The 13924-nt window shown below is 39.4% G+C and overlaps 1 protein-coding gene across 3 annotated transcripts in view; it reads left to right on the top strand.

Annotated features, from left to right (window-relative positions):
- TRAK1 (trafficking kinesin protein 1) overlaps positions 1 to 13924 on the top strand; it is an 84105-nt gene that overhangs the window by 26307 nt on the left and 43874 nt on the right. For all 3 annotated transcript variants that reach the window (XM_015822820.2, XM_029285508.1, XM_029285505.1), the window contains 5 exons: positions 3337 to 3437; positions 3924 to 4032; positions 9872 to 9950; positions 11769 to 11899; positions 12043 to 12117. In XM_015822820.2, coding sequence (XP_015678306.2) covers positions 3337 to 3437; positions 3924 to 4032; positions 9872 to 9950; positions 11769 to 11899; positions 12043 to 12117 — 495 coding nt within the window. The remainder of the gene's footprint in view (positions 1 to 3336; positions 3438 to 3923; positions 4033 to 9871; positions 9951 to 11768; positions 11900 to 12042; positions 12118 to 13924) is intronic.

Raw genomic sequence — 13924 nt, 5'->3', positions numbered from 1 at the left:
GCTCTCCCGAGATGAAGGGAGAGCTTTTGGGACTCTACTCCTATCCAGGAGTACTCACCTCGACCCCTTCTCCCGGGGCACAAGGTTCCAAGCCGCTGAACAGCTGCTGACCGCTGTTCATGCTGGCTCTGACGCCTTCCCAAGCGGACGGCTCCGAAAAGAGCCGCCATCGGCGCGCCGTCCCACCGGAAGTCCCCAATAGCAGGATTTTTTGAGCTCATTCCAATTCTTCAGCTCTTCTCCATTTACTTTTTATGTCCTATACTATATGTACTTTTTATAAGGTATGCTGCAGTATTAATTAAGATTACAGGCAGTCCTCAAGATACAATCAATCATTTAATGGTCATTCAAAATTACAACAGACTCCCAAATGTACAATTCTATTTCGAATTTAGGGTGGCTGCAGTACGCCCACAATCATTCACCCTGACAACAGACCATAGGAATGCTGCAATTATCTTGACATGTTTCTATTCTTTAACTGAGTTTTTAAACACCTGGCTTTTGTTTTCTTCGTATAATACCACACATTTATGAATATAATTCAAACTTTTATTTCTTTTCTTCTGTCTCAAAAAGAGAATTGTTTCCTTTCTCATTTTTAAATAATTGTATCTGCTATTTTACACAGCTCTTTCCCATGGTATTAATTATAAAAATTGAAACATACATTTTCTAAGATTAAAAAAAAAAAGAATGTATGTACCAGAGAGTATATTTTATTACCGTGTACTTCAAATATAATCTATGGTTTGTGAATTGTAAATTGATTCTATCAATTGTAAATTTACTTTTTGTTTATCATCTCACAAAGCACTATTGCTAATACAGATGTAATATATTCTTTCCTTGCATAAAAGACCTAATTCTGTTTCAATCAGCAAGTATGGCCTAGCATTCTAAAATTTTATTATTTTGATTTATTATAGATGAAGTTTTACAGAGGATTTTCTAGTTCTTTATGTGAAATTTCTCTAAAGGTAGTCCTTGACTTACAATTTTAATTGAGCCAGGAATTATAAGTCATATAATTACATGAATGGACCTAATTTTTCAACATTTTTTGCAGTGGTTGCAAAGCAAATGACATGGTTATTAAGCTAATGCTGCAGTCATTAAGCAAATCCATTTTCTCCAATGAGTGGTTTTTTTTGCCAGAAATCGGAAGTAAATACTAGAAACTGGCAAAAAAACATTGCATGTTACAATCATGTGACTGTGGGATGTTGCAGTGGCCATAAAGATGAGCCAGAAGCCAAGTACACAAAATATGATCAGGTGACTATGGAAGTATGTGGCCACCTAACTTCAAAAAAGGGTTGTAAGTAGTTCTGGAGGTATCGGTCATATTTTGCATGGTCAGTAAGTGATAAGTCATAAGTTGAGGACCACCCGTAAACAAATACTTTAACTTTCATCTTCTTTCGTAAATTGCTCAGAGTTGATTCAATGATAAGATGGGTGGCATATAAATTTAATAAATAAATAAATTTCTTTAGCAACTCCTTGTGTACACTTAATGCTATAAAATAGACATTCTGCATATCAATTAAAGCACTAAGGCTTTGTGAAATTTCAGTCGTCAAGTAAATTCAGTTCACAGGCTTTATATTTGTTCAAAATGGATTTGGTCCTGGTTCTTTGCTTCTCATGATTAAAATGAAACAAAATCTTTTTAAAAGTACAGTAGGACATAATACAGTCTCTACTGTGCTGCAGAAAGCTCTAGGCCTTCAGAAAGCTGTGGAGACCACATTAGGGAAGCAAAACAGAGTACTTTGTTCCTTATTTGTGTGGCAGCCTTGTGGATATGGACAGCATTTTGAACCATCCACAAGTGGAATGCATTAAGGCTGTTAAAAGGAGCGTTTATTCCTTCAGCCACATGGCCAATTCCAGAATTGTGCCATGCTGCTAAGTGACAAGGCAACCAATTCCTGTGCTATGGAAGGCTTTGTTCAAAGGTAAGTGAGGAGTTTGTGGCACCGGATGGAGTGAGAATCAGGCATAAGGCCAGTGGGGAGCCATTGGGAGATGGAAATGCTTGCAAGGACCTGGCATGAGAGAGAAAGTCCAGCAGGGAGCAGTTGGGGGAGGGAAAAGGCCTCTGGGAACCCAAGGGGTTGGAAGTAGAGAATGGGATGTCTGAGAAAGTGGGGGAGACCCAGGGCAGGTGGGCCTGACCAGTGCTGGGCCTCTCCCACTTCTGAAGCATCCTATGCTTTGCTTAATAATGTGTGTGTTCATTAATGGCTGCATCAGGGAGATCAGTGGATGGTGTGGTTAAGTGAGGCCATTTCACTTAACGGCTACCGCCACATACAACCATAATGGGCAGGTGTCATTACAATGATCTCTTGAGGAGTGCCTATCCTTTGCTAAAGCTAAGTTGGCGGATCAATGGCCCTCCAGATGTTACTATTAGTAGTAAAATAGTCTGTAGTGAGAGATACTATAACTTGAGGCATGGTAACAGTAGAGGTACAGATTTTCTGTTCCTGTCCTAAAGCAAACATTAAAGAAACCTTTTTAAAGATTTGGGGTGATTTGGCATTTTGAACTCTATCCAGAAATTTTTGAAGCCCATTCTATTAATGTTACTGGGCAGGCATCATACTTGGTTTACCTAATTTAGTTTGAGGAGATGAATAGATTTTATGATTAGAGTTACTCTGAGGTAAGATGGGCAGCCGATAAAATTTTATAAATAAATAATTAAAATAAAACTGCTAGTGCTTTATACATAGATATTGTACAGTAGCAATAAGAATCTTATATTGTGATTTGGCACCAAACTATGGCAAGGTTCAATTGGTGTACTATAATCTAAATAGCTACAATTATACAGGTAGTCCTTGACTTATCCCGATCACTGAGTTATGACCTACTTGAGAAAGGGGTCTTATGGCCTGGATGCAAAATTGCCCTCTGCAGTCATATGATCACATTTCAGGTGCTTGGCAACATGGCTGCATTTATTACCATTTGAATGTCCCACATTTTACAATGGTTTTAAAACAGTTTTGTTGAAAACTGGAATTTTACAACTCAGTAAAACCGCACACATAGTAAACAATGGGTACGCATTTATACCACCGTTACATTTGCTTAATGACAACTACCAAAAATTTGTAAAATTGGGTCAGTCAGATGCAGGCTCCATTACAATTGTAACTAGATAAAACACAGTGATGAATTGACTGCTTTGAATGAAAAGTTGTAAGTATGGTCTTGGAATTCCTGATCTAAACTTTTTTTCCTGATGTGGAACAGTTTTCTGTTTTTACTTAAATGTAATCACTTATAGGTATTTTTCCCTTTAATTTTGTTCAGGTTTCTCAACTGCGTCATGAGTTGTCCATGAAAGATGAGCTGCTTCAGTTTTATACCAGCGCTGCTGAAGAGAGTGAGCCAGAGTCCATCTGTTCAACTCCGTAAGTCTAGTATAGGAAACAGAAATGTTATTTAGGCTGTGTAAAACTGTTTCAAGTGTGAAATTTCATACAAAGCTCAAAACACTTTCAAAATTTTTGAAACAACTTTATATTTAGTACAGGATGCTTCAGAAGATTCTTTGCCCAAAACAGTTTGAAATATTTGTTCTTATATGTATTTGTGTTATCTCCTTCATTTCCTTATATATGCCCTATTATATGAATATTGTTTTTAAAGATTTTATGAGTTCTTTTTTATAATTTCATGTAGTAAGCAGAAATTGATTTTTTTGCTATTTTATAATTTACATTTCCACATTAAAAGTGTGTAGAAAAAAGGAAATGATATAAATTTAGTTAATCTACCAAAGTTCTATGAAACTCCTGAATTTTAAGCAGTATTATTATTGAAAGATTATTGTGCAACTCTACAGGAATTATAAATAGGGACTATACATAAATGCCTTAAAATATGTATTTTACTAGATTGAAGAGGAATGAATCATCTTCATCTGTCCAGAATTATTTTCATTTTGATTCTCTTCAAAAGAAGCTGAAGGATCTTGAAGAGGAGAATGTTGTCCTTAGAACAGAGGTAAGTTTCATTGCTCCTTAGCAATTATAAATTTGTCTTTGGTTTTCCCTGTATATATTAGCAGCTTGACAAAAAGACATAAATCATGATTCTTGTAGCCCATAACTGATTCTTTAATAATATATGTCAATACCCTTATGTATATATTGTCTTCTGTTTCTGTTTACAGATGTAACAGTTATAGTTAGGGCAGGGGTCGGCAACCTAAAATGGTGAAAGAGCCACTTGGACCCGTTTCCCTCACAAAAAAAAACCCTGGGAGCCGCAAAATGTGCGCATGCGCACGCACATGCGCACACACGCGCGCACACGTAATGGGGCTTGATTGGAGAGTGGAGCCTAAGGCGACACATCCAGCTCTGGTATAGACGGCTCTGCCGTCCTGGCTTCACCTCCCCTCGGAAAAGACTGCTCTCTCCCCTTTGCTGAAGCGGCGAGCGGGGGGGGGCTTGCCTTGGGCAAGGCAGGGCTGCTGGAGGCTGAGGCCCCCAAAGGTGCGGACCAGGCTATCTTCAATAGCAGCGGGAAGGCGACCGCGGGAGCAACCGCCTGCTCATCTCCCCCGGCGGTGGCGGCGGCAACTGCGGAGCCATCTAGTGTTTATACGGCCCTCCACGTGACTGAGATAGGCAGCGCTGCCCCACTCCGCCCAGCCCTCATTTTCCCGGAGCAGAATTGGGGCCACGCCAAAGGAGCCGGCTGAAAGTGGTGCATTGAACTACCCCTCCAAGGACGGCGCTTTGGAGGAAGGCCAGAGTGCGGCACCCTTGCCAGAGAACTAGTCAGCCCCACTAACTAACATGTGAACACCACGCTAAGAACGGCCCTGCCTTAACTAAGTTCAATCGGACAGGAAAGTTCCAATCCGATGGAGGCTCCTGCAAAGTCAGCTCGGTCATTGGGATCACGCAGTTCAGTGGGCTTCACACTCCCCCCCCCCAAGCTATTAATTCAGAACCAGGCAGCGCTTGGCTTGCAATCGGTTGCACAAAACAGGTGGATAGGATTGCAGCCAACGATAGTAGGACGTTAGAGCCACCAACTCTGGTCTCCACCCGGGCGGGCAGGCGAGCAAAACCCCAAAACCTTTTGCGTTCCTTTGCAAAGAGAAGACGCCGGTGGCGCATGGTCGGGGGGGAAGACAGCTCCGGAGGGAGGCAGCCACGCAGCCAGAAGCCAGCGGTCCCAGTGGAGCGGCACGGAAGACCTACTGGTTGGTGTGGGAGGCTCCAGCGTTGCCGGTGAGCAAGGCCTGGCGTCCGCAGCCCAGTTCCACACCCCGACGACCAGCTGGACCAGCTTTCACTGTTTCTTTGCAAACAAACGCAAAAGGTTTCAGGGTTTTGCTTGCCGCTTAATTCGTGCTGCCCAGCATCTGCCTGCCTGCCTGCCTGCCTGCTTGCAGGCCTCCCTGCTCCTTCCCCGAAGCATGCAATTGCTCAGAGCCCGTCCCAAAAGGTGCTGCTTCCCTGGCAGGAGCCGAGTTTGCAAGCCTCGTTGGCAAGCCGGGAAAACCAAAGGTCCGGAGGGTTCCCTCCTGCTGCGGAGCTGCAGTGCCTGGCCGTGGGCTGAGGGGGANGGGGAAAGAGGGCCGGCCCCGAGCCGGTCCTGGAGGACTTTTTAGGCCCCGGATACCCCTCACCCCCTCCCCCCTCAGCCCACAGCCAGGCACTGCAGCTCCGCAGCAGGAGGGAACCCTCTGGACCTTCGGTTTTCCCGGCTTGCCAACGAGGCTTGCAAACTCGGCTCCTGCCAGGGAAGCAGCACCTTTTGGGACGGGCTCTGAGCAATTGCATGCTTCGGGGAAGGAGCACGGAGGCCTGCAGGCAGGCAGGCAGGCAGACGCTGGGCAGCACGAACTAAGCGGCGAGCAAAACCCCGAAACCTTTTGCGTTCGTTTGCAAAGAAACAGTGAAAGCCGGTCCAGCTGGTCATCGGGGTGCGGAACTGGGCTGCGGACACCAGGCCTTGCTCACCGGCAACGCTGGAGCCTCCCACACCAACCAGTAGGTCTTCCGTGCCGCTCCGCTGGGACCGCCGGCTTCTGGCTGCGTGGCTGCCTCCCTCCGGAGCTGTCTTTCCCACCCCCGGGCCATGCGCCACCAGCATCTTCTATTTGCAAAGGAACACAAAAGCTTTCGGGGTTTCGCTCACCTGCCCGCCCGGGTGGAGACCAGAGTTGGCGGCTCTAACGTCCTATCGTTGGCTGCAATCCTATCCACCTGTTTTCTCCAACCGATTGCAAGACGCTGGGCAGCACGAACTAAGCGGCGGCAGGAGGGCTGCGGGGCCTTGGCTTGTTGCTTATCAAGACCGTGCTCAGTTCGTGCTGCCCAGTGTCTTGTTCCGCCGCCGCTCAGGCCCCTTTTTCGCCGCTGGAAACATGCCGCATTAGCTGGCACCGCAGGGGGGTGGTCCCATGGCAACGCAGACAGTCCGGGCCATGCGCCACCGGTGTCTCCGGTCGTGAGCCACAGGAAATATCCGGGCCCAAGTTGTCCGCTGCAAGGACACCCCGCCCACGGCAGCGCCGCCAAACCGCTTTCTATGCTGCTGGCATCCCCGGGCTGGAGCCGTGAAAGCCAATCCAGCTGGTCATCGGGGTGCGGAACTGGGCCGTGGAGGCCAAGCCTTGCTCACTGGCAACACTGGAGCTTCCCACGCTGACCGGTAGGTCTTCCATGCCACTCCGCTCGGACCGCCGGCTTCTTGCTACAGGGCTGTCTCCCTCCAGAGCTGTCTTCCCCCCCTCCCGTCTATGTTGAGCCCATGGCGAACAGCGTCCTACAAACCAAAGAAGTTGAACCAATCAATTCAAACTTCTTTCGTGAGAAGTTTGAATTGATTGGTTCAACTTTTTGAGTCCTACTTTTTTTGGGGGGGGCACTGCACATGGCTGGGAGCCGCAGGAGACGGCTGAAAGAGCCGCATGCGGCTCCGGAGCCGCGGGTTGCCGACCCGTGAGTTAGGGCAATCAAAGTGTTGTTGAATAACAGACTACAGAGTGATGTGTATTATTTATAATAGAATTATGAGATTTTTTTCCAGAGTTAGAATGGGCCAAATATGTGTTGCATAACAGAGAACATAAACTCACAGTTGAAATGCTGGAGGAAAAAGATACTGAAGAGAAAGAGATTTGGAAAGTATGATTAGAAGTATAAGTCTGAAAAAGAAACCTGTCTTCTAGCTATCTGAATGATAAGATTAAGCATAGATATTTATTGTCAGGGAAGACAAAGAATATAATTTGCTAAGAATCTTCTTGTTTTAAGAGCTAGGAGAATAGTCTAAAACATGGATGATCAACCTTTTGACTTGCCTGGGCTGCACTGAGTGAAAAGGAATTGTCTTGGGCTACATATAAAATATATAATATACACATAATAACATTAAAAATTTATGTTCTTGTGTGGCTGCATTACTAGCTGTCTAGGGTCACATGCGTCCTATAAGCCACATGTTAGAGACACCTGCACTAAAATATTTATCTAAGTTGTAATCTTAGGAGAACCTTTTAATAAAAGTTAATTTGATTCTTTGTTCAAATATAAAAGAGAGAGAGGGGACCAATGACTGTGTTGTTCTATATAGTCTACATTCTACCAACTCACATTACCTGATATAAATATAAACATAGATACAGATACAAATATATCAATACAGATATAGGCACATATCAATAAGAACCAATGATAAATAATAAATAAATGGTAGTATGTAAAGTGCTGAACTAAAAGCAATGAAATCTGTGTTTCTAGTCTTCCCTTAAGCATAGAAGATAGCTTGGAGACTTTGGACCAGTCATTCTGTCTAAACTGTAGTCTGGGAAATTAAAAATAATCAATCTATTAACCTTTACTGCATTGATGTGATAGATTATAACTGATAACATTTATTGAAGAGGCTTTCATTCTGCAGTGGATTGATTCAGGCTCATTTCGCACATACATGTGCATGCATGCACATGTGCGCAAGAGCATACACACATGCACACATACAAAATTTTCAAATCAGGAAATGGTTTGATGGTGGCAGTTAAAGGAACAGATTCCTTAAAACTCTCCCTACCACCATTTAATTATGAACAATAAATGGTAGAAAGATAGCTACAATATTTAGGATATACGGTAACTCTGCTTTGAGATTTACCTTTCTTCACAATGCAGGTAATCCTTGACACAATTGGAACCAAAATTTTGGTTATTGACCAAAGCAGTTGTTAAATGAGTTGTCACTGACCATTTTGCTCAACATCTACAATCCTGGCACTTCTGATTGTTATGAGTCAGAGTCCAATGTAACAAATCTGGGGGTGCCTCAGGGGAGTGAGGGAGGTCCTGGGAGATCTAGTGCAAGCTACAGGACCCCCTGGTTGCCAGAAACCTGCCATGGCCTAGGAAGTCTAAGCTCATTATCCATACCACCATAACCGGGAGGCCTTGGCCAGATATAAGTGCCACATTTGCATCTTTACACAAATTGTCTCACTTACTTTGTGGTTTTTCTGCAGCTGCTGACAGCACACCTTGCATATTGTGAGGCATGATCTTCTGACTTAGATTGTCATGTGCCATTATGCAAGTGAACACTATTCTTTTGATTATTTGGAAGGCTCCTCCTCCAAATTGTGTGAATTGGAGAAGGAGCCTTCTGAATAACGGTGAGAATGATGCCTGCTCTCATGGTGCTTTTGAAGCCTTCTTCTGAAAACCAGATGCTATTCTTGTGATCATTTGAAAGGCTAGAAAGAACATAAAAAGAACCTTCTGAATGATCACAAGAATGGTGCCCACTTGCAAAATGGTTCAAGGTTATCTTAATAGGAAGCCCATACCTTGCAATAGTCAGAAACATTGCAAACATTGTAAGTGGGGCAATTTATGCTTGCAGATGGGCCCTGTAACCCTGGGCATAGTGGGATGAGAAGCAGGTTTGGACCCCCTGGGCATGATGAGATGGGGAACAGGCTGTGACCTCCAGGGCTCCTGCAACTTTGTTCACACTGTTGGTTGGTCAGGATGGGTGGCTGAAATGGCAGGAAAGACAGGCGGGTGGGGGAATTGAAGTGCCTCTGCAGTCTTGAGTGCAGGCAGACTTCCAAGCATCTGAATTTTCATCATGAGACTGCAAGGGCCCTCCAGTGGCTGTAACTTTAGGCGCAAATTGTAAGTCACTTCATTCAGCACATTAGTAATTTCAAGCAGTCAGTGAACAAATGATCATAAGTCAAGGACTACCTGTATCATTGCATTGACTGATATTGAGCAGTACATTTAATTATCATTACTATTTTATTGCTGTATTGTAGGAAATGTATTGTTTTGTTCCTATGGTAAGCTTTAAAATGATTTGGTCAGTCTAGAATGATCGTGTGATGATCACTTTGCAAAATTGTGATATAATTTACTTTATAGAATTAAATTGTCTTTTGAGGTTTATTATAATTTACATCCAGTATAACTAAATCATAACCATTTAAATGATTCTTGAACATGTTGACATTTTTTTCAAGTTTGTTAGTGAGCATATTTTTCCCTTTAAGAATTTTTGAAATCACTTTAATCTCCATTAAAGTTTCTTCATCAAATAGATTACATTTTTATATTTCAATTATCCCTGATGTCTTCAAATTATTTTTATATATTTCTCTTTTTAACATTAGTGATAGTTTGCTATTAATTCACAATATTTGCAGAGGAAAAGAGGAAGGATGAAAGTTTTGGCTGTCCATAAATATTGTGTACTGTTGCGAAAAACTTATTTTTAAAAAATCAAATAGCAGTGCAACACTAGCAAGATGTTAATTGAGTTTTTCATTTCTTGATATTGTAAACAGGCCTGCCATCTGAAGACTGAAACCATTACTTATGAAGAGAAAGAACAGCAACTTGTAAATGATTGTGTAAAGGAGCTCAGTATGTTTTTTTCTTTGCTTTCTGGCAGAGTGGGTAGACTTTCAGATAATGGGGTTTTGCCCGAGGTGGTGGATTCTGTGCCATTTAGTTATGTATCTTAAAAAAGCAATGTGATTAATCTAGTGTATATTGCCTACAATTTATCTTCTGGCCGTGGGGGAGGGAAGGGGAAATGGATGGACGGATGGACAGATAGATGTAGATAGATAAATAGATAAGGTGGATGAATGGATGCATGGATGGATAGATATTCAATTATTTAGTAGTTCCAGATTTGTATTTTAAACATGATTCATACTTTGCTTACTTATCTTTTAAGCTCCACAACCTTAAGCTTTGTTGGAGATAAAAAATTAAGTGCATTCTAATTTAAATACATTTTAAAATAGTTAATCTAATGGCCTCATGCAAGTTAAATGGTGGTGAAAATTCCAGGAGCGTCCAGACTATTTGCAGTGTTAACTTGAAAATGTATTTTTCTTATAGATTTGACTCATTCTTGATTTATAATAGTTTATGTTCACAATTGTTTAAATGGCATAATTAAGTGAGTGCATCTGTGGATTTTGTCAGGTATTATTTTATCAATTAGTACAAATCTAGTGAATATAATTAAAATATTTTGTTGTGGTTATGACATGGAAATTCTTGGAATCTAATGTTACTTTATTAAGTGAAGCAAAAACTATTTCATAATACTTAAAATCAAACTGTATCTTCATAATTCCATGTTTGCTTTAAATTTAAACATCTGCAGTTAAATGATTGGAACTATGTGTGATTTAAAAATCATTGGTATACACTGTACTAGATGTAGATTTCTTTTCTTTTTTGTTCAAATGATCCATTTTTTTCTCAATATAATTTAATCAAAATATTAATATGGTATAAACTTACTTTTTAAAGATCTGCAGTTCATCTTTTTTGGAGATGCAAAGACTAATTTATAACAGTTTTATAGTGGGCAAAAACTAGTTTGTTCCAGTGAAATAACATTTCTAGTTTATTAAATAATGGTTCAATAAAGTGTCCCTGATTAAAATATTTCAAAATATAGTTAAGTACACAGAATCTGCTTCTAATGGAATAGTTGTTCCAAACAAATTATGTCTGAATTCAGAGAAAGTTACTAATGTATCTTATTTTCTGCTGAATACAAAATTTCATATTTTAATTTAAGTATAAAATTAGGGATTGTATAAAATATTTTCCAAATTGCTGTATCTTATTTTCTTGATAGACCATAAATAACCAGATTGGCTTTTTTGTATTATTTTTGTATTCTGAATATATTTGAAGTAGTCTGGGATTAGGACCCCTGTAAGTTAATTCTTACTTTATTTTTTAAATCAGTGGAATTCTATTTGAAATATGATAAAAAGTAAAATTCTGCTCAATTTTTTTACTTTACTGTCTTCGTGAAAGAATGATGGAAAAACATCCCATCCAATTATACTATTGTAGGAAAAGATCCTAATAAATAGCAGCCTTGTATTTAAACATAACTACTTTAGGAATTCAGAAAATGCATTCAGTGGAGCACCCACAATCTTTTGAAGGCAAATGAACAGGCTGACTGAGAAACTAGGGCTAGAATTTAAGCAGGCTACACAAAGTGGAAAGTAATTTCATTCTCAGCACAAAAATTGATTGGACTGTTTCAGGAAGCACAAAACTTTCTGATTCTTATTTCCCAATTAATAGTAATTGTCTATTAGTTTCTTTATATGGCCAAGTTACAGTAATGTTTACTTTATCAGTATTTTTACCCATGACCGGTTCCATTTGGTTAAAAAGTGATATTGTTATTTCTTTAAGGAGATGCAAATCTTCAGATTGCCAGTATTTCGGAAGAGTTAGCTAAGAAGACTGAAGATGCTGCCCGACAACAGGAAGAAATCACCCATCTTTTGTCTCAGATAGTGGATTTGCAGAAAAAGGCAAAAGCTGTAAGTTGGTGACTTTTAGCCACAATATGATGCAGTATTTTTTTCTATTCCTTACTTTTGAATAAAGTCCTTTAAATCTTGAAATAGAAAAATCATGGAATGATGACCGTGTTGTAATGCTTTTGCTGCTGATCCTTTTTCAGTGTACAGTGGAAAATGAAGAACTTGTCCAACATTTGGGAGCAGCTAAAGATGCCCAAAGGCAACTCACAGCTGAAGTGAGTAATAATCAGGATTTAAAAACAGGACCTTTTTTTTTGCTCAGTCACATTTTATTTTCATATCAGAATAATAATTGTTATTAAAAAGTAATATTTGTATGTTTTTTACATTCAGATTTTCTTGATTCCACACAGGATTGAAAACTGTTATTGTGAGCATGCTATGCCATATTTGTTTTGCCCTTATCTCTTTCTTTCTATTTTTTTCTTTCTCTCCCTGACTTTTGATATATAATTAGAAAGATTATTTTATTTGGCAGGGTGTGCGACTTTTACAGTTGCCAGTTGAGACCCAATTAGATCTTTAGGATTCAAAGGCAGTAGACTCGAACCAGTGTAAAAAGATTTTATTAAATAAATATTAAGATAGTTAACAGAAAAGGATATGACAATCCACATTCCTTCAGCATGTTATAAACATCTGGGAACTTTTACCACGTTTGATTTTTTTTTAACAAATAAGAATATAAACAATAACAGCTGGGCAGCATAACAATGATACAGCCTTTAAACCTCACTCAGTATGGAGGAATACACAATTTGTCCCAGCTAGCTAAATAATCATTTTGGATTTTGTATGTTTTGTATGTATGTAGAAAGGGGAAAAGAAGACCATACCACCAACTTCTTGCCAAATGTTCATTTTATCAATAGAAAGGGACAGTGATTTTTGGAATGAATAGCAGTTTTTAAGTAATGAATAATTTTCTTGGGAACCAACTACCGGTACTTTATTTAATTGATTTGATATATATACTACCTATCTACTTTTCTCTCATTGTTTAGCTAATGCACTACTTAATAGTGCAGTAGCACTAAGAATTTGGTTTCTGTACAAATAATTATGAAAAATAATTAATTATGTGTTGAAGAGAATGGGGGAATAAGGATCCTTTTTTCATTTATTGTGTTCTTGTAATAATATACAAAAAATCTATTCCAGTCGTTATGTAGAAAAGAGAATTTACAAATGAAAACTACTAAAAAAAATGAAGGATATATATTTTATGGAGTTGTTTAAGAACAAAATATCCTTCTCAGAGTCCAAATACAACATTTTGCTACATTAAATCATAAATCTTTGAAAAAATGAAATTTAATTGGCATAAACATTGGATTTTTTTCACATGTGTGTGTCTGTGTGTATATCATCTGAAAATTATTTTAGTTTAACTGAGGGCTGTTATTTATAAGATGAATATATTCAAACATCAAATAATTAAACATAATTTTATGTATTAATGGAAACATAAGCTATCTGAAGAAGAGTGAGATTTATTTAAAAAGTCAGCATGTCTAGAATTGTGTTACCATTAAAACAGAGATGGCTCTTGTCTGATATTAGGTATTTGGGCTTTACTTTTTAACATTGCTTCTCTTAAAGATTTCTAAACCATGTGTTGTATAAATTATTGATGTTTCTGAATACAGTATGTAAGAATCAAATCTTATTAGCAAAGCCTTATAAATTCATTTGTATTTGTGTATGTCTCTGTGTGTATGTATTTCAGCTATCAAAATCCTTTGATATCAAGTCTAAATAGGGATTATTACATTCATCAATAATGACAGTTGAATTACAAGTAATGACTCCGATATTATAAACTGCTAGTAGATTAAAATACTGATGTGCTAAATGTTTTGATGTGCTTTTTAGAATCTGTTCTTCAGTTGGTGAGAAATAGCTGTGAGAAAGATTATGTTGTTATTCTATTTGAAAGGGAAGCCTGTAATGAATACTTATTTGGGCACTTTAAGCAACATGCTGTGATCGGCTGACTGAAATACCTCCAATTGAAATTCA

Source organism: Protobothrops mucrosquamatus, unplaced genomic scaffold (genome assembly GCF_001527695.2).
Source record: "Protobothrops mucrosquamatus isolate PMUCROS unplaced genomic scaffold, P.Mucros_1.0 scaffold_177, whole genome shotgun sequence".
In the NCBI taxonomy this organism is placed as follows: domain Eukaryota; kingdom Metazoa; phylum Chordata; class Lepidosauria; order Squamata; family Viperidae; genus Protobothrops; species Protobothrops mucrosquamatus.
The sequence above is the reverse complement of the archived record's forward strand: the minus strand, read 5'-3'. Positions and strand labels throughout refer to the sequence as shown.